The sequence below is a fragment of the Rhipicephalus sanguineus genome, chromosome 2, assembly GCF_013339695.2.
Source record: "Rhipicephalus sanguineus isolate Rsan-2018 chromosome 2, BIME_Rsan_1.4, whole genome shotgun sequence".
Classification (NCBI taxonomy): Eukaryota; Metazoa; Arthropoda; class Arachnida; order Ixodida; family Ixodidae; genus Rhipicephalus; species Rhipicephalus sanguineus.
Genome location: NC_051177.1, coordinates 101,753,500 through 101,775,409, shown reverse-complemented (window position 1 = coordinate 101,775,409; position 21,910 = coordinate 101,753,500). Strand labels below are relative to the sequence as shown.

General features: G+C 46.5%; 1 protein-coding gene across 2 annotated transcripts in view; it reads right to left on the bottom strand.

Moving 5' to 3' along the window:
• LOC119383474 (choline/ethanolamine kinase) overlaps positions 1-20,990 on the bottom strand; it is a 116,166-nt gene extending 95,176 nt beyond the window's left edge. Inside the window, exons 1-2 of one of the 2 annotated variants that reach the window (XM_049412530.1) lie at positions 20,950-20,990; positions 1,090-1,221 (exon numbers count right to left, since the gene is read on the bottom strand). In XM_049412530.1, the coding sequence (XP_049268487.1) occupies positions 1,090-1,221; positions 20,950-20,975 (158 nt within the window). In that variant the 5' untranslated portion in view covers positions 20,976-20,990. The remainder of the gene's footprint in view (positions 1-1,089; positions 1,222-20,949) is intronic. The other variant, XM_037651609.2, reaches the window with a different exon arrangement.
• Positions 20,991-21,910: the final 920 nt, after the last annotated feature.

Sequence of the window (21,910 nt, the reverse complement as noted above, 5' to 3'; positions counted from 1 at the left end):
CATCCAGCTACTTGTTGCGCTGGTTAGCTGGGCATGAGCTGGCCATCGATGCCTCCCATTTGTCACGCGCACGGTATGGTGTGGTGTGAGGTCGGGTGCGCGTGGTCGCGTGATGCGTGTTGTTCGCTCTGTGGGCATATTGATGAGTAGGCTGCAGGTCGCATCGCGTAGTACAGATTTAGATGCGAATATACGTTGGTTGGAAGTTTCCGCAGTATTATTAGCCTCTTCTCGCGTGTGGGGTGGTGGTAGCATTCTTCGTGACAGCCATTATTATACTTATTATTTGATATGCATACACAAATACGCAACGACGCAGAGGAAATAGGGAGAGAGCAGGCTGACAACTGCCACCTAAAGGGCTACCACGCCTGCCTACTCTTTCGGGAAGAAGGAAGAGGTAGAGGTAGGTGCCTACTCTTTCGGGAAGAAGGAAGAGGACCCAATTAAGTTTAGCAACGTGGGGTTCTTCAACGCACGTTTAAATTTCAGTAGACAGCAGGGGCTTCGGAAGCGGAAAGGGGGACGGGGCAGTGGAGTTCAGGAGGGCTCAGCTTATCTCAACAGGAACAGGAACGGTGGGAGCGGGGGCTCAGAACTCCTATCAGTCTAACTGCACGTCTACCGCAGCATTGTAAACGTAGGCAGCAATGTAAGACACATTGAAATGGACGGAAAACTGTTCTTCTATTCTCACTGTGTACACAAAGTACAGTGCGACGACGTCAAACATGCAGCCTGCACACTGCATGCCTCTTTAGTGCCTTCCCCCTAGCCTCGGCGGCAAATCTGTAACGCTGTGTACCGTCCGCTGTGTACCGTCCGCCTAAATAAACTGGGCCCGTATTCACAAAAACATCTTACTCTAAATATGTTCGCAAGGGCATATTTCAGCCACTCACAATGCGGGACATATCATTAGCGAAACCAGCTTGCCAATGGGAAAACGCAGTTAGGAAAGAGAAGTTTTGTGAATTCAGCCCCTGAGTAATAAACAAACTTGTACATACATGAAGCGGGGCCTTCGTGTTACTGTTTGGTATTTATGTGTATACGCTGTGCATGTGTTGTGAGAACTTGAAGACGCACCTGTATGGAAGTGCTGGACCGAAGCCGCGTCGCTTCCATGGGCAGCCCACTTCTTCTCCTTCCCCCTGATTCGATAAGCGCGGCGGCTTTCCTGTCGGGAACTCTACGTCACGCTGACATGCCGCTCGTGACCTGAAAGTAATAGAGTGCAGCGTTGCGAAACGGTCCGCCCGTCGAGCGCGTGACAAAAAGCGAGCGCAAATATATAGGGCGTCACCGTCTTCGGTGGTTTATTCTATCCGTGCGCTCGAGAAAGGAAAACACACGTGCTGGAAGGTAGGAAAACACTCGAACAGCGATCGGGCGCTTTCTGTGTGCGTTGGACGAGAGCTGTCGCGATACGAACCCGCGTCTTGCGTGCAGCCATTCTTTCTCGCCAATGGATTCAACAGCTTTTTTTTTTTTTTGTTATACCGACTCTGACTGCAGGATCAGAGGCACGTGCCTCATCTGGTTTCGCACTGCATCCGTGATCAGCCCACCTTTGGCCAAGCTACGATGTCATGTGATGACGTCATAACGTGACGTCATAGTGACGTCACAAATGTTGGGGGATCTGTGACGTCATGATGACGTCATATAATGGCGTCATCACGTCGTGGTGTTTTTTTGCACCACTCTTGTTGTCTCCGATGCTGCGGGACGCCGACGGTAAATTTTCGCGTTTGATGAGACATCTAAATCTTTCGCCTTAAAAAATCCTGGCGCTGCCCCTGCGGAAGAATGAACTGAGCGGAGATGCACGTTCCGCTTGATCGTTCGAAACGCCCTGAATTGCTAGCCGCCAGGTTTCTTTCTTTTAAAGTTACCGCTACCGCGGCGGCCGCATTTTCGATGGAGGCGAAAATGTTCGAGGCCCGTGTACTTAGATTTAGGTGCACGTTAAAGAACCCCAGGTGGTCGAAATTTCCGGAGCCCTCCACTACGGCGTCTCTCATAATCATATCTTGGTTTTGGGACGTTAAACCCCAGATATTATTATTAAAGTTCCCGCTAGTTACTGGTTGCGCATATGATTTCGAGCGAAATGCACGATTCATTGCCGCAAAATTTGGTTTGCGTAGGCGTTGGCTTTCAATTTGTTTGCGCGTGCGACAGCGAGCGTGGTGACAGTTGCGGTATGCTTGTTATGCTCGCTATGCGTGCCGTACACAAACTACCAGCTTTGAAAAGCTACATGTACGTACGTGTATGAACCACACAGCTGCGCTCCGTCCTTTAGTACAATAAAACTTGTTGCTCGGCGAGAAGGTTCATGATATAGTAGGCATAGAGTTTCTTAATAATACACTAGGGAGAAATATGTCGCTATAGTGTACCTATAGCTGCAACGCATAGCGCTTCAGCCAGCATGGGAATGATGGGCATTACATGGATTTGCCTGAGCTTCGTTCTTTCGGTTTTCTGTGGCTTTTTGACGTTTACGACTGGTAATCATTAAGGTACAAATGAAACATATTGTAATAATTACGACGTGTACAGAGACCCTTTGCATCCATACGTTTAAAAAAGAAGTGATCACTCAGAAATGTGGAATAATGTTGCTGCAGTTTCAATGCTGCCTTTTTTGCTGACGTCTATAGATTTAGCAGCAATTTCTTGAGGTGTAGTAAAAAATTGGAATACTTGTTTACGTATAATACGCCTAGATTTGAGATCGGTTGAACTTTATTACTGTTTTTAAACGCGTAAAAAAGTTAATGTGTTTTACCAGTAATGAGTCTGTGCTCATTTGGTTCTTCGTATGTAGTCAGATGTTCCACTACGCAGCTTTTTAGCTCAAACCATATATAGTTTCAGCGTTTGGTAGTGTAGTAATCGATAACAATAAAAAATATTCTGTCTATGAAAAGTGCATATTGTGCTAAAGCTCGCAAAAAAGACCTAGCCTAATGATGAACTTGCTAGCCATGTGTTAATCGCGGAAATCTTTCTCGCCGACCGACGCCTCCTTGCGCTTTTCTTTCTTAATGTGATATGCAATTAAATTAACTGACTTACCGACGAATGTCTTCATCTGTAACTTGTGACTACGGTTATTGTGTGTTAAAATAAAGCAAACGCAACAACAGTGGTTTGTTTCTCTCTGGCGCGCCAGCACATTGAAAAAAAAGATGTGGACAGCTTGTAATAGTAATGAAAGGCTGGACTAACAGCGGGGCTTGTGGCCGACATAACTTATTAGCAAGGTCTTAATGAGCGAAGCCCAAATTAGGAAGGTCTTAATTACAATGATTCTAATTCGCAATCTATTGACTAACATGGTCTTAATTGGCGAGGTCTTAATGAGCATGGACTTAATTAGTAGCGTCTTATCGTTGTCTTAATTAGCATGTCCTTAATTACCTTGATCTTAGCATGGTATTACTTGATTGGCTTGACTAAGCATGACGACTGACTAAGAACATGAAGAGGTTGACGAAAGCCAAAGCGCGCACCGGCTGCAGATGATAGTTTCTTGTTGAGCCCGCACGGATAAAGTCCCTAGATTTTTTCCTCTCCTAGGGACTTTACGAACGGCATAACGAAAAGCTTAACAGCTCCGCTGCAAAAAAAAAAAAGACTTGATCTGGTACAAGTGTCATCTGCTGCACTGCTACATCACACACGCACTTCTGCACCAACCAAGCTGCACCGCAGCTGAGAGGTGCACCTGCACCTCTCCTGCACCTTTTGTAGCGATTGGCAATGTGCAGTACCTCGTGAACTGCTCAGGCGCATCAAACGGATACCGTGTAGCAGCCACCTGCAGCCGCTTTGTCGCGAAATGAAGTTCGCGAAGTTCAGCAGAAGTTCAGCAGTCCCACTTGACCACCTTGACCTTAAGTCCCTAGATTTTTCCCTCATCGAAAAATCTAGGGACTTTACCTTGACTATGCCACCATACCTTGACCCTTTTAGGCTGACCAGTGCAAATCCGCTCGCGAGGTTCGCCACGAGCCATTATTTTATCCGAAACAAAATCCAAAACACAATAATAAACAAAGCCACAAGCGCGTTCGAAGCCGCAAGCACGAAGATTAGGCAAATTCATGTACACCCATCATTCATTCCCACGGTGGCTGAACGATCGCAGCGCCTGAGTTCCCTCTAGTAACTATCGTAGGAAACTCTACGATAGATGGAAATAAAATGTTCAACTACTGGACGAAGACGAGAGGACAACACGGACAAGCGCAATCGCGCTTGTCCGTGTTGTCCCCTCCTCTAGTTGCGCCGTCCTTTAGCGACAGCGCGAAAGATAACCTCATAATGGGAAAAAACTGGAGACCAATGCTTCCAAGGTCTCTGGTTTGTGCCGTGCCGATGTACCTACGTATTTAGGCATATTCCTCCATCGGTATCATTCGCTGTAAGTAGGCCTCACGGGCGAAGAAGTGACTGGGGGAAAGGAATGTTTCGTTGTTTGGGCCATAACCCTTCTCAACGGAAAAAAAAATTGGTTGCTTTAATTGGGTTCGTTTCTCTCTCTCTTTTCCTCTCTACCCTCCTTCTGTCTGCGAATCTAGGTGTTACCATTATAGTTTGGATGAAATAATCAAACTGGGGTGTAGCGCTAAATGACAGTCGAAGGACCCATGCGGATTACTGCGATCCACCTTAGCTCTCGGCTCATGACAACATTGTGTAAACACTACTGACTGTTAAAGGGAAAGTCTTGGTTGACAGCGCCGAAGATCATCATCGTAAGCATTATTATCATCATCATCAGCAGCAGCAGCCGAAGCCTCTTCTACGTTCGCTGCAGGATCTGCAACTCGACCTGCTCCGCGCGAGTCGATTCCATTTTATATCTTCAAAAATTATTCAATTCATCACCCGACGAACGAACCCTTCATTAGCTGCGTTTGCCATCCCTTGGTATCGTTATGTTTCTCTAAGTGTCCGTCGTGTTATGTATCTCACGCATTACGTGGCCTAGACCATGGCCTCCGAGACGCCGGCTAATCTCGGAGGCAATGCCTAGACCCAAGTCCATTTTTCCTACTCGTTCCCAGATTCATTCTGCCATCTTCCTCTTCCTTAACGTTACGACTATCATCTTCCGTTCCGATAACAACGCGCAACCGCGCGATATCGCACGACGACGCCACCTATACCGGACGAAAGGATCCGTGACGGACGCGGAGATCGCATCACGTCGCGGGACTATGGCTTCGCGGCGCGATATTTCGCGAGAAGTACCCGTCACGTGTGACACCCGACCGCTTCTTGGTAGACGTCCAGGATGTGCGACACGCGAGCGCTGTCGCGTAGTATTCGCGTGCGCTGCCGAATATGACGCGAGCGGTTGCGCGACACTGCGCGTGTACTGCCGTATTAGCCGCACCCGCTTGGCAGCAGAAGCGGTATAGCGTTGAGACATTTGTCAAGAGAGACATTTGTCAAGAAGAACGGGGCGATCGTGTGCGATACGAACACGTGGCTCAAAGGCATGTGAGGCACGTAGATCGCTTTCTTTTTCTTTTTTCAGGAGCTGTCTCCTGTTTCAGAAGCGAAGGCGTGCTCTGAGGTCAGCACTGAATCTCCTCCGTGATCGTCCTTTCACTGAAGGAAAATTGCTTGGAACCAGATTCCGCGTCATTAAAGTGGTTTGCTCTTCATTAAAGCTATATACTTGCTCTCTTGCATCGTTTTAACGCTCTTTAGAAAAAGAAAAAAATTGTTGTTGCGTTCGAACAGTCTGATATTATAAAATCGTTGTCTGCATATACGCCAGTGTGCTGAAGTCTTTTTTATTTTTTCCTCGGAGCGACACTGCTCACTTTTTTCTTCGAGCTTTATAACATTCGTGTCAGAGAAATTGGACTGAAAATATTCAAGGACACATGAGGAAGTGAAATGTCGCAAACATGTGTTAAGTTCCGCCGCACGCGTAAAAAAATATATAAAGGCACTGCAGGTACTTATGCGGCATTCGCATGACTTTGTATCTGCGTGACATAAGCTGGAACGGTGAAACTAGGGAATGAAAGCGTCAAAGAATATGTGCTTCGTTCCTCCGCGGGCGTCGTCGCAGTGATGTCGAGACGTATACTATATGCGCTGGCTTCTCTGTAACACTGTTACGCCATCGAGGAAAAAAACGAAGGACATATTAGACTACGCGTGCGCGCCGCTGTCAACTGTGCGTAATATGCCACGAGTGTCTGATGAATGCTTCTTCCGCTGCAGCGATTACGCTCGGCTGCGTTGAATGGTATACAGTCACGAGTCCTATAAGTGGCCCTGAGCTGTTTGACAAGCGACATTCGCTGCTAACTCGAATAGGGCGCCTTTCGTCAGATATGGTCCCTATTCTCCATCTTTTTTTTTTCTATTTTAAAGACATTGGCAGCGACAGGAAAAGCGAGGCAGCCAGAACCGCAGGCATGTAGCAGGGATCAGGCTACTTATAAGTATATCCGAGGGTGGGTTTCTGAAAATAGATGCATACAGGCGTTACATTTAATAAATGTCAGTGAACTGAAGATATAAAGAGTGTCTTGCTACTAAGTTGACGAAAACGTACATGCGACGTCTTACGTGAGAGCAATAATCTGATCACGACGATAAACCATTGATATAATAATCGATCATAATCACCGTGACGTGCGGCAAGGAAGCGCGCATGCGTCGACCCAATTTGATTCCTCACCGCATTTCGAAAGCGAACTTACAAAATTAAGCCAGGTATTATATAATTACTATTTTACTCACTCATATTTCGTCCATACAGCACATTCAGAATCAGGCGATTCGCATTATTACCAGCACTTCTTTTTATTCCAGTGCTACTCCACTCCTTCAGGCTAACTACATTCTACCTGTGTCTGGCTTGTTTAATTTTCACTTAATCATAACTTTATTTAAACAGCTTAACAAACAGCTTGTGTGTGAATTAATCGATTCTAGATTGCTCATAAACTCCAGTAGCACTAGGTTTGCCCATAATCACAACAATTCTTTTTACCTAAATGTAACACCAACTATGGCAAAATGTCATCCTCCTTCGCAGCGATTAAATTATGGAATAACTTACCCTACACGCTAAAATCATCATCATTCCATGCATTTAAACATGAACTTCAACTTTTCATCTTGTATAATTAGGTTGTCAACAATAATTATTTCTTATGTGAAACTGTATGCATAATTAACTTTGAAAATGTTTGTAAATTTAGGTTTATATTTTATGCTGTGCTCATTTACTTGTTTAAATAGTTCCTATGTGTTCGTTATATTGCATTGAATGTGTGTTTTTTCACTAGAATCTTCACTAGTCACTCACGTTTGGATTGTATAATTTTAACGTGCTGTAATGATTAATCATTTCAACGTTATTGTTAACCGAGGGTCCCACTGCAGTCACTTGACTTTGGGACCCTCGTCTGCATACTTTTGTACCTAGATACCTTTGTACTAGATACATAGATACATTTGTACTTGAAAGAAATAATAAACTGAAACTGAAACTGAAACCTCTTCTTATTATTTTTTTTGGGGGGGGGGGGGGGGTGTGATCCGCATGCTACCTGCAGCTATCTAATCAGGAAATCAGCAGCGACTGATGTTAGACAAGCAGGACAGTTCGACAATGCAGTCTCCGTATACTGCGTGGTGCACGAAGACCTTGTTGACTTCATATAGAGCTACGTAAAAAAAAAAAGTCAGACTTCCCGTTTTAAAGGCAGCATCTGAAGGTCGAGGTAAATCAGTGGTACGTGCAGACGCCGAGTACTAACTTTGCGCTCTCTCTGTCCATTCTTTTTCACCCCTGCGATTTTGACCACCTCCCTCCGCGTCCTTCGTAAAACTATATGCATCTATGATAGCCCAGCATAATACTGTTACACTAACCATATATGAGTGATATATCTATATGCCATGCCCCACAGGCGTGCCCCACAGGCGTGCCCCACAGGCATGTGGGGCACCCGTTGGCCCATTTTCAAACAGGGAAAAGGTGAGATTGCCTTTTTCTAATAGGGTGGCGATGCTTTTGCGAAATGGATGCGCCAAAGCCTCAAGTCATAGAGCCAGATACACAGCATATAGACGCCACGTTTCAGACACAACCTGTATTAGACGACTTCATCTGCTACCCATCACTGCCTTGGTCGATCTGCGATCGCAGCGCCAGAGTTCGCTCTGGTGATTTTAGTAGGAAGTTTCGTGCTGTGCTGCACAAACGCAGGACAATAAGCGCCTTTTTGTTTTTGTTTTTTAACAGCAGAAATGAAGATGCACATACTACGACGAGGCAAACAAGGACAGGAGCGCGCTGGCTCTTCTTTGTGCGTCCGTATCAGGGCTGGGCAAAGATACTTTGAAATTGTATCGCGATACGATACAAAATACTTAGGCAAAAAGTATTGGAGATACAGATACAAGATACTGCTGCACTAATTGTATCCGATACGATACTTGGCAATTGTATCTTAAGATACTTCGATACATTCTCAAATTTGTTATTATAGATCCATACAATGTAGCAGCAAACGCCTATACACAAAGATGTCTCCTTGAAAATTTCTGAGCTGTGACCTATTTAGTTTCACTTGCATGAAATGTCTGTTAGTATCTCAAAAGTTTTGCCCTTCTTGCTCAAAGTACATTTCCTTCCAAAACAACTTATTGGGGCTTGTTTTCGCTTGTTCACAGGACAACTCTTTATACACTTCGGTGACAGCGGTTCTTGCTTGTCATTTTTGTAGTTGATGGGAGTCGCTGCTCAACTTGCCGACCAGCTAGCGGGTTGCCATGTAATCACAATAACGTCAATAAGAAGCCTTCGCACGACGGCGCAAATACCGGTGTGGACTTTTACCTTACCTTGTCCGTAAAAGACAGTTTGTCCAATACCGTATATCCGGACAGGTGTACAGCAGCAACAACTCTAATAGCGACTTTTTTTCTTCCTGGGGGGAGGGGGGGGTGGAGTTGCGCGGGGAGCGCATGGTGTATACGGGGCTTGCGACCGTTCGCTAGCGGTCCGGCCGGCACACATGACCGTCTCCGTTCCATTTGTTTTTGTTTTCTAACTAAGTATGTTAGTGATCTACACAGACATGACTGGTCTCAAGCATTTCTTTCGTGAGGAACACGTGGTCACCATGTGCTGAAACATAACCGTGGAACAAAAAGTATATATTTCAATCCGCGTCCAGCTTTCACTCGTTATGTACATCCGTATCGTTGTTTCTGGAATCCGGGCTCAAAAGCCCCTTCAGAAATGACCTATATATGAGATATGTCAAAGGCCTCCTTTCAAATGGCAACGTCTTTTGTTCAAACTCTCTCCGACTCCACCATCTTCACTGTCCCCGGGCCTTTGGAGCTAAATTTCGCGACTGCGGCCCGCCGGCTATAAGCTGAGTTTTAGACCCCTGTTGTATATGTAGATGACGTAAACCTGCAATGAATTTCCATGTTCTACTTAGCTGCTGGCGTAAGGGATTCTTTGTTGATATACTCACTGACGTGAAATTTTTTAGCAATTTTTCTTGAACGAGAGAACATGTGCAACACAGAAATGTCTCAGACGTATTGCGTAGCTGCACGAAGCATCGCAGGATACCGCCGCTATTCGCGCTATTGCCGCTTATAGCTCCCTTTACGTAGCGATTAGTAATAAGAAAAATATTTAAGAAGGCCTAAAACAGGAAAACAAATATAAGTAAAATAGAGATGTGGTTGTTTATCAAACATTCACATTGAATGAGTACAGAAACACGATACAGACGGCGCCCTTAACAGCTATGATCACGAAGTATCGCCAACTTACCTGTTGAGACCAGGCCCGTAGCCAAAAATTTTTTCGGGGGGGGGGGGGGGGCACTTGCTGAAAACATTGATTATTTGAGAAAAACACCTATTTTCATTATTTATTTTTGGTATAACCACCTACTTTAACAAAATTTCGGGACGGGGGAGGGTTGAGACAATGTGAAATTCAGTGCCTATGGAAAATTGCCTGAAACGGCTCGTAGGGACGCTCATGAGTAAAACGGAGCATTCAGTAAAATAACGTTTCTGGAATCCCCTTCCTAACATCTTTAAGATGGCTCTTCCATTTTTATAATGCAAACTCAATTTCGCTATTTTCTTAAGCGGTAAGTAGAATATTTTGTACTGTATACTCAAGGCACGCCCACATAATAATATTTTTGTTTTCAAAATCGCCTTGGCAACGTGTAAATGTGTAAACAGTAGTAGAAATAAAGCAGACAGTTAGAAGAATAAAGCAGCAATCTTGTTTTGGGAGCGCGTTACAAAAGACATACTGCAGTGACCAGACCGGTAAAACAGTGCAGAGACCTAGGTAATGTATGTGAGGCAAAATTACAGCTAAGAAAGCACTTGTGCCTTGTGCTAATAATCAAATTATGATTTCATAAATTCTTTGAATAAATACAGATGGAAGTGAAAAATACCGTACGCCAAGATATTTTCTATTAGGTAAACGCTTGCTCTATTAGATCTAGTATCAGTACCTGTGGTGCTAAAGTTGTTAGAATCTTATTTGCATATAAGTTAATTCATTGCATGCAAGTCAAACTTATATCCTCGAGGTCTTTTAAATCGCTAATATGTAAAATCCACGCGACGCAAAGCAACCCCATTCTTGCACGCATCACATTTCGTTATGGATCAAGACGCAAAAGAATCTGCAATAACGACACTGTAAAAACATCAAAATTTGTGCGATAGACGCCGCACGCAGTGGAGTACGCGGCGCAGGACAGTGGTTATGAGCAAGTGTAGCGGCATTGGAGCAACTAAAAAGAAAGGAAATCGAGAAAACAAAAGGTGCGTGGGCTGGGCGTAGACGTCCGCGTGCTTGTCTTCCTGATCTACCCTCACTGGACGACTCTGGCGTAAAAATAACGTCACTGCCCTTAGACTTATTCAGATCGCTTAGTGGCACCAGTACCAGCTTGAGAAGTGGAGCTTGGCCAGCGATTATTGTTTCGCACGGTTGTGTTGCGATAGAAGTATCTTGTATCTTAAGATACACGATACATTATCGAATGTATCGGAAATACAGATACAGATACTCGTCTTTCGAGACGTATCGCGATACAGATACAAGATACCCAAAGTGTATCTAAGATAGTATCTAAGATACATGTATCTTCGATACTGCCCAGCACTGGTCCGTATACTACATATGACTTTTGTGTGCAGCGTTCATCATCAGTGTTCGACTTGTTGATCGCAGCGGCTCTCTTTGTTTTCCTCGCCTCTGTGCGTCCGTCTTCATTTGCGCTAATTGGACTTTGTTATAATGCAAGACCAATTAGCGCAACGTTCTTTCCTATCGGAACAAGCGCCGTGGCTGCCGTCACGAGTTCTGTCGTTGTTCCTTGCACCGCTCCCCATTTACGAATCGCTCGACTAATCAGCCCAGTTCACTGCTATTCTAAGCGCAACTGAGCGACCGGCAACGTCGTGGTTCCCGGACCTGATTCGGTCGCATTTTATGCGCGTCTTCCGTCGGGGCGGGTCATCGCTCCCTCGAGAGATGGGAGTTGACGACCCAAACCTCTGTACACCGCCCTCGCCCGACGACCTGACCCGCTAGCATTTGCTTGACGTGACAACCGAAGCGACGCACGCCCTAAACCAGATCCACTTCACTTTGACGAGACAGAATTCGGATGAGGTATAGGAGACTTGGTAAAATTTGAAGCAGAACAAAGTGCACAGCACTGTGTCGCTCATCTTTACAACGTATACGCTCCGCTGTTGAGCTATTTGTTTTGTTATCCTCATGCACCATCATCCAGCCGAGTCATGCCCTCTTCTTCGATAAAAAATTAGGTGGAAATTAGCGTTTGCTTGTATCTGCACTAGCGTGGAAACGCGCAGGGTCCTCATTACGGGAAGGAGGGGGGGGGGAGGCGAAGTGAGCGATGTTTCACATACATTCGTTGCTAACTCGGCTCAGATAGGATGGCTTTCGTCATATATTGCCCCCCCCCCCCTCCCTTTGCTCAACCACCTCCCACTGAGGCATTTAGGATCAAAACTGAGTGCGCAGACGAAGTACCAGGGGGCGCACCCCCCCCCCTTCTTGTGTGCACAGCTATGTGCACTAACGTCAACAGGATTTGGATCATGCCAAAATGCGATATGATTACAAGGCACGTTGCAGTATAGGGTACTCCGTTTTAATTTTAACTACCTAGAGTTCGGTAATCTGCACCTAAGTCTAAATACACGGGTGCTTTGGCATTTCGCCCCTATCGAAGTGCGGCCGCCGTATGGCCAGGAATTGAACAGTGTAATGCAATACAACTACTCTTTCCGGGGGCAAGTTGACACGGCTCTGCTGAACACTGTTTCTGTGTGCCGGAGCAGACATACAGAGGAAGGGCATGAGCACAAAGAAGGAAGCAAACTTATTTAATGATTCGGTAGACAGCGCGTAGATAGGACCCGCCACGTTGGTCTAGTGGATGTCGTACTCGACTGTTCACCCGAAGTTCGCGGGATCGAATCCCGGCCGCGGCGGCCGCATTTTTGATGGAGGCGAAAATGCTTGAAGCCCGTGTACTTAGATATAGGTGCACGTTAAAAAACCCCAGGTGGACGAAACTTCCGGAGCCCTCCGCGTCTCTCGTAATCATATCGTGGTTTTCGGACGTGAAGCCCGAACAATTATTGCTAGTGCATAATATTTCTCGTGCACGCGCTACGGAAGACACGAAAGTGAAATTATACCCACGAACGAAGTGCAGCTCAGAGCAATATACGGTAATCGATGTGTCAGGGGCATATGCGTAAATAACATTTATGTCCGATAGAATGTGCTTCAACATGCTGACGTGCTGTTTTATTGCCAGTTCTGCTTAGAGTACTTACACGATTCAACGTAATAATAATTTTTTGGGTTTAACATCCAAAAACCGCGATATGATTATGAGAGACGCCTTAGTGGAGGGCTCGGGAAATTTCGACCACCTGGGGTTCCTTAACGTGCACCTAAATCTAAGTACACGGGCCTCAAGCTTTTCGCCTCCATCGAGAATGCGGTCGCCGCGGCCGGGGATTCGATCCCGGGACCTCCGGGTCAGCAGTCGAGCACCATGACCACTAGAGCAGCGTGGCGGGTACGACGCAACGTACGATTCGTTATGTCGTATACGTCTTTCCATTGCATGTCTCCTCCGTTCGCGATAAAAAAAAAGAAAATAGGAAAAAGTCTTGTCGGGACTATCTTCCATTCTACGCTTTTGAAATTCAGCTTAAGCCTTCTTCTAAGCCTTGTCAGTAATCAAGGCATGCCCGAAATGTCACTAACGAGCAACATGAATTAAATAGGGCTCTGCTGTGGAAATTTTTCGAACCATATAGATCAATAAGGTGCCCCTTGGCTTTTCCCCACCTGCTATCAGACACGGCAGCGTCGGGAAGCTTCGCTCTGCACAATCACCAATTAATCATAGGTACGCCATATAACCCTAGCCTAAGGTCTGGAGGCACCGTTGCGCGTAAACAAGGGGAAGCGGTGACCATTTCTTGGTTTTTCAAATGTCGCATGGTAAAAGCGAGCGTACGCGTTTTCTGTTGTCGTTGTTGTGAAGTAGCATTGTGTCGCTGTCGGTAGTGACCCGATGAGCGTATGCATGTGTACCATGCGGTGAGGTCCGTTCTTTAAGTTATTTAAAGGGGCCCCGCAGCGCTTCTCCAAGTAATCATTAAAGGATTTTATTGCCTCACAAATCGACTGCCGCAAAAATTTTTGGAATCCGTCAAGTACGAGTGAGGGCGCTGAAAGCAACGCAGGCAGGGGGATGACAAGGGGGCAAGAAGCTACGACCGTACGTAGGCGTGCGTCATGAGCTTGAGCACTTTTGAGTGGCGAAGCACCTTAAGGACTTCTTTCTCCGTGCCTTAGGTACCAGTTAGGCTCTATTGTTTGTTTCTTCCACTCGCCTCGCTGGTTGCGCGACATTTGCTGCTGCCACCAAGGAAGCCGAAGACGAGAACTTTTCATCTGCTGGCACCTTGAGGAAACGACCGCTCCGACATCATCTGGATAGAGACGTTTATTCGTTTCTCTTCTCCCCCCTCACTGTCGATGCACCCCTGGTTTTATTCCCTGTCTCCCCATTCAAACACTCTTACAGTGCAATCGGAATGCAGGAATAACTCTCTCCTTGGCTCCCGGTTGGCTGCCGCTGAAAGTACCAGGCCCGGATTCCTCCTCGCCACCTCCTCGCAGGAATCACCGCCTCTCGCCCACTCGTCGGTTCGCCGCCGCCGCTCAGCTCCCTTTCACCCCGGTTCTCGGAATGTTCGGCCTCAGGCGTTGACGGGTCGTGGGGAAAGCACCTCCGGGTACGTACTTGCAATGCTGGGCTGACGGGCCATCAATACAATTGGCCCGTGCATCATTGCCGCCGTTGCCGCTGCTTTTGGCTGTCACAGCAAAGGCGCAAGTCTACCTTCCGTCCATGTAGCCCGGCTCGGCCACGGTCTCCTGTAAGGCACCATAATTGAACCCCTCGGGAGACGTGAGTCCTTGCGTCCTTTGTGACCAGCAGACAGTCGTCGTTCCACCACCAGGAACCACCGCTTCCGTGTTGGCGTGGGTTCGCCGGCCGCGGGGCGGGTAACAATATGAAGGTATTCGGCGAACGTATGAAGTTCGACCCCAACAGTACCTTAGGGTCCCGGCGTGTCGGCGTGCATCGTCGTCTGCTGTCGGGACGGTCCATTGCTTGAGCACAAGAGAGGGCGCCACCGCCTGAGCTCTCGCCGTGTGGTGAGAGAGAGCGAACGGCGCGGGTTGACTATGGAAACGCTCTTTCTGTCCCTCTCACTTTTCTCTCTATTTTCCTACTATTCTTTTATTCCCTCCTTACCCCCCCACCCCTACAAGGCACTGCGCCGTGTCGCCTATAGGCAGACAAAAATTAGGTGCCTTTTTCCTTTCCTGAATAACCACTGAAGAAGAAGAAGCGCGGGTCCTTCCACCCCTGCCCTTGCTGCCGGTTTGATGACTGCTACTACGCCCGAGCCACAACGACACTCTTAACACTCCTATCCACTTTTCTCCCATCTCCCCCTACCCCAAGACGCTGCGCCGTGCTGAAATTAGGCGTCTTATTCTTCCTCTAATCACACAATCAAAATCTTTCTGCGATGAGCGCCGAACTACCAGCTCGCAAGGAACGAGAACGCGCCCTCGCCCGTGAGAGACAACGCCGACGCAGGCAGCGTCTGCTAACGAGTTTCTTGATTGAAAAAAAGTAGCTGCTCGTGCTGCAGAACCGTTCACCGGCTACCCCGTATATATAGGCATTGAATCTTGATCTGCAATGTAGTGCCGGTGGGAGATTTTTATTGTGCGTGATTTTTATTATTAGCAGTGATTTTGCTGTGGGAAACACCGGCGCACACAGCATGCTACGTCCCTCCGCAGGTTCCCCGTTAGTGGAGCTGAAACACCCTTCCCTACATGTTTCGCCCCTCCCAATTTTTTTTTTTCTTCATTGAACGCGCCGCTTACTTTCAGTGTGATCGCCAGTGAGCGCGCGGGCTCGTCGCGGCATCCAGCGGCGGCGTTTGCCCTTCCTTCCCCGAAATGATCTGCAAATCCTTAAGTGAAAATCATTAACGTCCCCAATATACCGACCGAATTTAGCTTAGACCTCTTTTACACCGCATAGAAAGAATGGACATTACGTAAATAAACTTGCAAATTTCGACCGCAACAATTATTTTGTGTGCCTCAAAGCACAGCTATTCCGGCTTGTAAGCCCCGCCTCACCACTCCTCCTAAGGCGTTTCAGTCTGGAGAAAAAAAAAAAAAGCGAAAGCTTGGCCTCTGACACAGACTCTTGTCTTCTGTTTACGTTGCGTACGCACATGATGCCTTGATGACGCCAGTGTCTGTTGCGCATTGGGCGAAGCAGCGTGACCGTATCGACATCAAAAAGCTGCCACGTTTGTGCGTCGAGCAACTGCGCACTATTGCCACGCGCGTCTTATTTCTCGCTATGGCCTTTCGTTGAGGCCAAAGTGCATCGCTCCAGATACGAAGGTAACTCGACAGCTGCTCCGCATGGGCGCATTCAGTCGTAATTGAATGAATTTACATACAAGCGCAGGTCAATTGCAGTTTTTGTTAATTAATTAATGGTAATTTGAACGTCCAATTGATTATCTTCCTATCCCCTATGTTTCCCCTTTCCCAAACGAGCACGCAGGCGTTGTGCCCCTTTGCCTTTAGGTGGCAGTTGTCAGCCCGTTCCTTCCTTATTTCCTTTGTGTCTTCGTTTTTTCTATGTATTCAAACCAAATAAAAATAAAATGATGAGCGATTGCCATGGCATTGTAGACAAAAGGTAACAAATTGTTACACGGTCGACTCACCTGACTAGGTGAGTCGAACACGACCATCGAGCTCTATCTGCTCCTATAAATATACTGCGATATTGTGTCTACCTTGTTATGGCCTTCAACGCGTGGCCCCGCTTTCACGCTTCTTGCTACAGGAGGGAGTTTTATGTTTTCTGCGTTATCTGTTCCGGTGAGGTCATTTGACATGCGAAACCACACTCGAAAATACCGACCAAATAATTCATTTGACTTTTATGGGAAATAATGTCATTCATTCAAAATGACAGAAATACCGGCTAGCCTAAGACTCGGAATCATAACACCGGAGCTCGATTTGCAAGCGGCGTGACAGAAGAGGCGGCCCCTTGTGGAGCGCAACGCGAAGAACCGTTCACGTCGTTCAACCCTGTTGACGGGTGGCGCTAGTGAAGCGCGGCGTAATCGTAGTTCGGCGCGGGGAAGAGGGCGGGGGGTTACGGTTTTATCTGATAGCCTTATCTATTTCACGCGCGCCGTCGCATCTTGAAGACGTTACGCCATCCCGCGGATCGCGACGCAAACTTTCTCGTCGGCATATACTCCATGTGACTTTAGCTGTATCAAACGTGCAGGCTGCAGCTATAGCTCTATATAATGACATAGCTACTCTACAGTGAGGTAAAAATCCTTGAAGGGGGAATTTCGCATGGAGCCAGTTTCGACAAGGCTTTCTCTTCGCTAGTGCAGCCTGGCGAAAACAAGTCAACTTGTCCAAACGTTGGCTCAAGCGACATAGTACCGTTATAGGTCCCCACTTGTAGGGTTTACTAGTGTGTTTCCTCTGGATATATATTATGACACGAGCCAGTCAGGCAATTTCTCAGCCTTTATTCGTGACTCCCGGATCAATTATGCATCACTTTTTGCATTGAATAAACCGAGCCAAGCCAAGCCAAGCCAAACCAAAACGATCTGTCGTCTATAGTGAACTATATATTGTCGTCGCTTTAGGCCTCCACCTTCCCCGGAACTTCTGTCTTATCTCGGACGAGCTATTCCAGGTCACTTTCGTGCTAGTCATTCTATGAGTATAGCTATATAGAATAGCCACAGTTGTGTGAGGTCACCCTATAAAGTGATTCCGTCGCGAAATTTCCAACAATTGAACACTCTTGTAAGAACAACAACGCATTCTACACACAGGTTTCATTATTATTATTATTATTATTATTATTATTATTATTATTATTATTATTATTATTATTATTATTATTATTATTATTATTATTATTATTACTTACGCGTTTTCTGTGCGGCCTCGTAATAGTAAACACTGCCATACGACTCCAAATTTTCTTTTTTCCTTTTATCTCTCGTTCACTAACTTATAAGTGCGCCAGTACAGATACTTTTAAGCTCCGTGCACTATAATAAGCGTACGATTGATTGATTGATTACGTTGTTGTTGCCGTCTATGGTGATGAAAAATATGTATACACAATAAAAAGGGAACTGGTCAATGCTATAGCATGCAGCTGTCACCTGTCCCACTCACTAGCTCAAAGAAGCGGAATAATAATTGAAAAGAGAGGAGGAAGTAGACGTGTGGAAAAAGATAAAGCAACAATAACGCGCGCCGGCCACAACAAGTGACGTCACAGGCATAGTATGAGAGCCAACTGTCAACAGCATGCAGTCCCGTGGTTGAAAACCTAGAAGGCTAAAAATAACGCGAGAAGCGTTTCCCGTATATCCGTAAACAAACACGTAGGGAAGAAAACACGCGCTGTGACCTACTTTAAAGGCGCATGTTATACAAAGCGACGCGTTGGAGCTGCGCCAAGGGGGCTCATGACCAAGGGCTGGCGTGAACAGCGGCATCGCTCTTGCATGTCGAAAGCTCAGGTCTCGCGAATCTCCTCTTGCGGGGAGCAGCTATACTGAACTGTCACATTAGCGAACACATCACTGCCATAGGCGTGCCGTGCGCAAAGTGGGGGCCAGGGGGGGGGGGGGGACGGTCGCTCACTCGCAATCACCTAAAGGGACACGAAGTCTGCCCCATCACACCTGAGGCAATGACCACACTTTAACTGAGTCCACTTACACCGGTACCCAGTGCGCGGGCGTCCGGAGGGGGTGAAAAGGGGGGGAGGGAGCGGCTGCCCCCTCCCCCCTGGAATTTGGAATAACATTTTTCTATGCAGTAGCAATAAGCTACACGACTTGATTAGCACACTCAGGTCCTACATATCCATGTGAAACGCCCTTCAAAACTGCGAGCCACCTTTTCGCGTTGCACACTATCACTATATATAATCTTGCCGGTCGTGTCACGGCAGTGAAAGAAACGCTGGCTGTTCTGGTTACTCCTCCATGCGCATGCACCGCCCTGCAAAATGTTCTGCGGACGCCCTTGACTCAGTCCTACCTGTCCCGTGACTCATTGCTTAATGAGCATGCATGGTTATGGACAAGCACGTTTTTTACGATGATGGCGGCCGAGAGATGACCCCTGATGTTTACATTCCAAGAACTGTTTGCTTCCCACGGTCACCCCCAGAAAGCGGAGGGACCAAACGCACGCCGTTGGGAGCAGCGTGTCACTTGCTTCCTTTTTCAATTTTGCATCCGTCGCGAAGCTTAGGCTCCAGTGATACTTGGCTTCCCGTAATGGAAAAACCCTGCGCACGTCTATGTTCACTTCTGTCAACTCGACCACGCACTCGTTTATTACGCGCAGTATATCTATGATATAAGTGAATTATCCTGAGACGCCGCCACTACAGACGGATTGAAGTAAGGATTACAAAGTATTTGTTTTAGAGTGAACACTTTCTTTTACCGCCTTGGCACGTAGCATAGTTCGGTTCATTGAGCTGGACTAATCTGCATTAAAATGCATCAATGACTAAATAATAATATTTCGCTAATCAACTTTTAAAAAATTACCTGAAGCTGCATGTCCCTATCGAAAAATCTCATATGACACGTACGACACATATCCAATAATCTCGCATGATCATACGAGAACACATATGATTCATATGTGTTCATACGAGATTATTAGATACGAGGCATATGTGTCATATGAGAATTTTCGCTAGGTTTACTTTAATCTATGCCAATTGGAGCCGGTAAGCTTGGCCGTCATATCCACTTTAAAAAAAGAAAGAAAAAAATAATAACCTGAGGGTGGCGCTAGTTTCGATATCTGTGTTCCCAAAGTGTGCAACGAAATGCGCTGGCGTACCACTTATTTCTACGATCTGAGGTTCCACCTAATTATATGGTTAATTGGCGCAGTACAATGAGCGTTTCTATATGAACCTTCCTCCAGATTATACGACACTGAAAATGCGCGCGTAGTGAACGGTTTACAAGCCCCCTTTTTCTAAAAACATTCGAGTGAGATAACCTTATGCCGTGCGTCGAAATCGTCGAGAGAGTGCATGACACCGAAAAACGACGGAGCCTTGCACGGGCCTCCTTGTTGTGGCTCCGGGGGTTGTTGTGGCTCCGGGTGTGTGTGTGCACGATGCACAAAGAGACTTTGCGACTTGAGCTATATCTCATTTCAATTTTTTTTCTCCTTTTTTGTTCTTGTAATAATATATGTTGGCGCCGTGTGTTCACTGTTGTGCCACGCTGACTTTGTTTAATTCTCCTGAGGAGTTCTCTTCACCTTACGTCGCGGGCTCTACCATTCGTTTCATGTGATTCAACGCTGTGGACATTCATTCATTCATTCATTCATTCATTCATTCATTCATTCATTCATTCATTCATTCATTTCATTGTTCGGTCGGTCGGTCGATCGGTCAGCCAGTCATGCGCCTGTGACAAATCAACTCATATTCCTCACGATAACCCATGCATGGAAAGAAGACGGTGTTGATGGGAGATACTGGTGACGTACGTTATTTGTACGGGTTTTCATTCATCAACAATGTAAAAAAAAACTGATGAATTCCTTGACGATAAACAGAACGTTATTCCACTGTGCAAACCATTACCTCCCTGTAGTGATTTTGTTTTACGCATACCACTGTTGCGGTTCCGAAGCAATTTGATTTCTAATAGCACGCTTAATTAATACGTAGACTTCGCATATCAACATCGGTGTGCTATTTTCTTATTTTATAGATCTTTCCGTAAGTTCTCACAATGCAGTCTACATGTATCGTGCTTAATGGCGACGTTGGAGGCATGATGACATCGTATCTGTACACAGGACGAAATGAAATCATCGTAACACATGCAGTGCAACCTGTTGCTGCCCCACGTTTATTCTTTCTATAAGTTATGCGTCGCAAAATGATGTTATCGATTTCAGTAACAATATAAAGCAGCAGGCAATATTGTAATCTCCCAAGAAGACAGCTTATAGTCAGCCTGAGCGCCCCACAGGCCTCCGTTCCGTTGCCTTTATATCGCTGACGTCGGTATCGTGGAACGGTAGCGGTATCGTGCACTCTTCATACGCAAAATAAGAGAGGAGACCAGGCCGCGTGCTGTGAATAGAGTCCAAAGAGACTGACTTACCAGGCCGATATTCCTCGCGTCGACATCTTCTTCCCTTTTGGGAGTCTCGCTGTTGGATGTGATTCGCGGACTCACAACTCGCGCAAGGGTATACAGTAGCACTAACACAACTCACGGTGGATCAAGCGATGTCCTCAGCAGCCCTGGCGGTATGCGGTTGCGGAGTTCCTCGACTTTATCGACAGATATCTCGTCCCCCCAACGCAACTCCACACACTTCGACGAGCTTCGAGTACGCACCTCAGACTTGTCGATAACGGCACGGAAGATAAGGGACCTCCAAGTGGGCACACTCATTGCGGCTTCTTATGACGCTGCAGTCCGCTTTGATCTTACACTGCCAGACTGCTCATGCGCACCTGAGAGTTTGCTGTATATAGGCGAGGGCGACACGCGGACGAGTGTACTGGGAGTATCAGACGGCGCATGTCCGGGAGCGGGGTACAATGAAAACCAACGATCGTTGTGCAAAACCGGAGCGATGACCATTACGTGTAAAAATATGTGCTGCAGATAAGGGCGATGGCAAAGTTTGTCGAGGGTGACAGGGATACACGCTGCAGAGCATATCACTGTTGTCTCTTCTAATTTGCGTATGTGTTGAAATCGCGTGGGGTAATCATGAATGGCTGTTCGAGTGAATATGACTTCCATTGTTCTTCGTCGAGTGGGTATGTCACTTGAAGGCAATGTTTATTGCTTAGCGTTATCCGACGGCATACCGCATTGTACTTTGTTGCCTTTAATTACTCAACTCAGGGCATGCCCGCCAATACAAATGCAATACAGTGCCACAGGAAGTGTTGCATGGGTGAGATGTATACACTACAGTAGCAAAATATTATGCGCATAATTTAAGAGTGAGGACCACACGTCTTCAGAGAGGGTTGATTTGGGAAAGGTATGTGAGTGGCGGTTCAGGCGTGTGTGACGCGATGCGCTTGCTTCTGCTAAGTTTGAT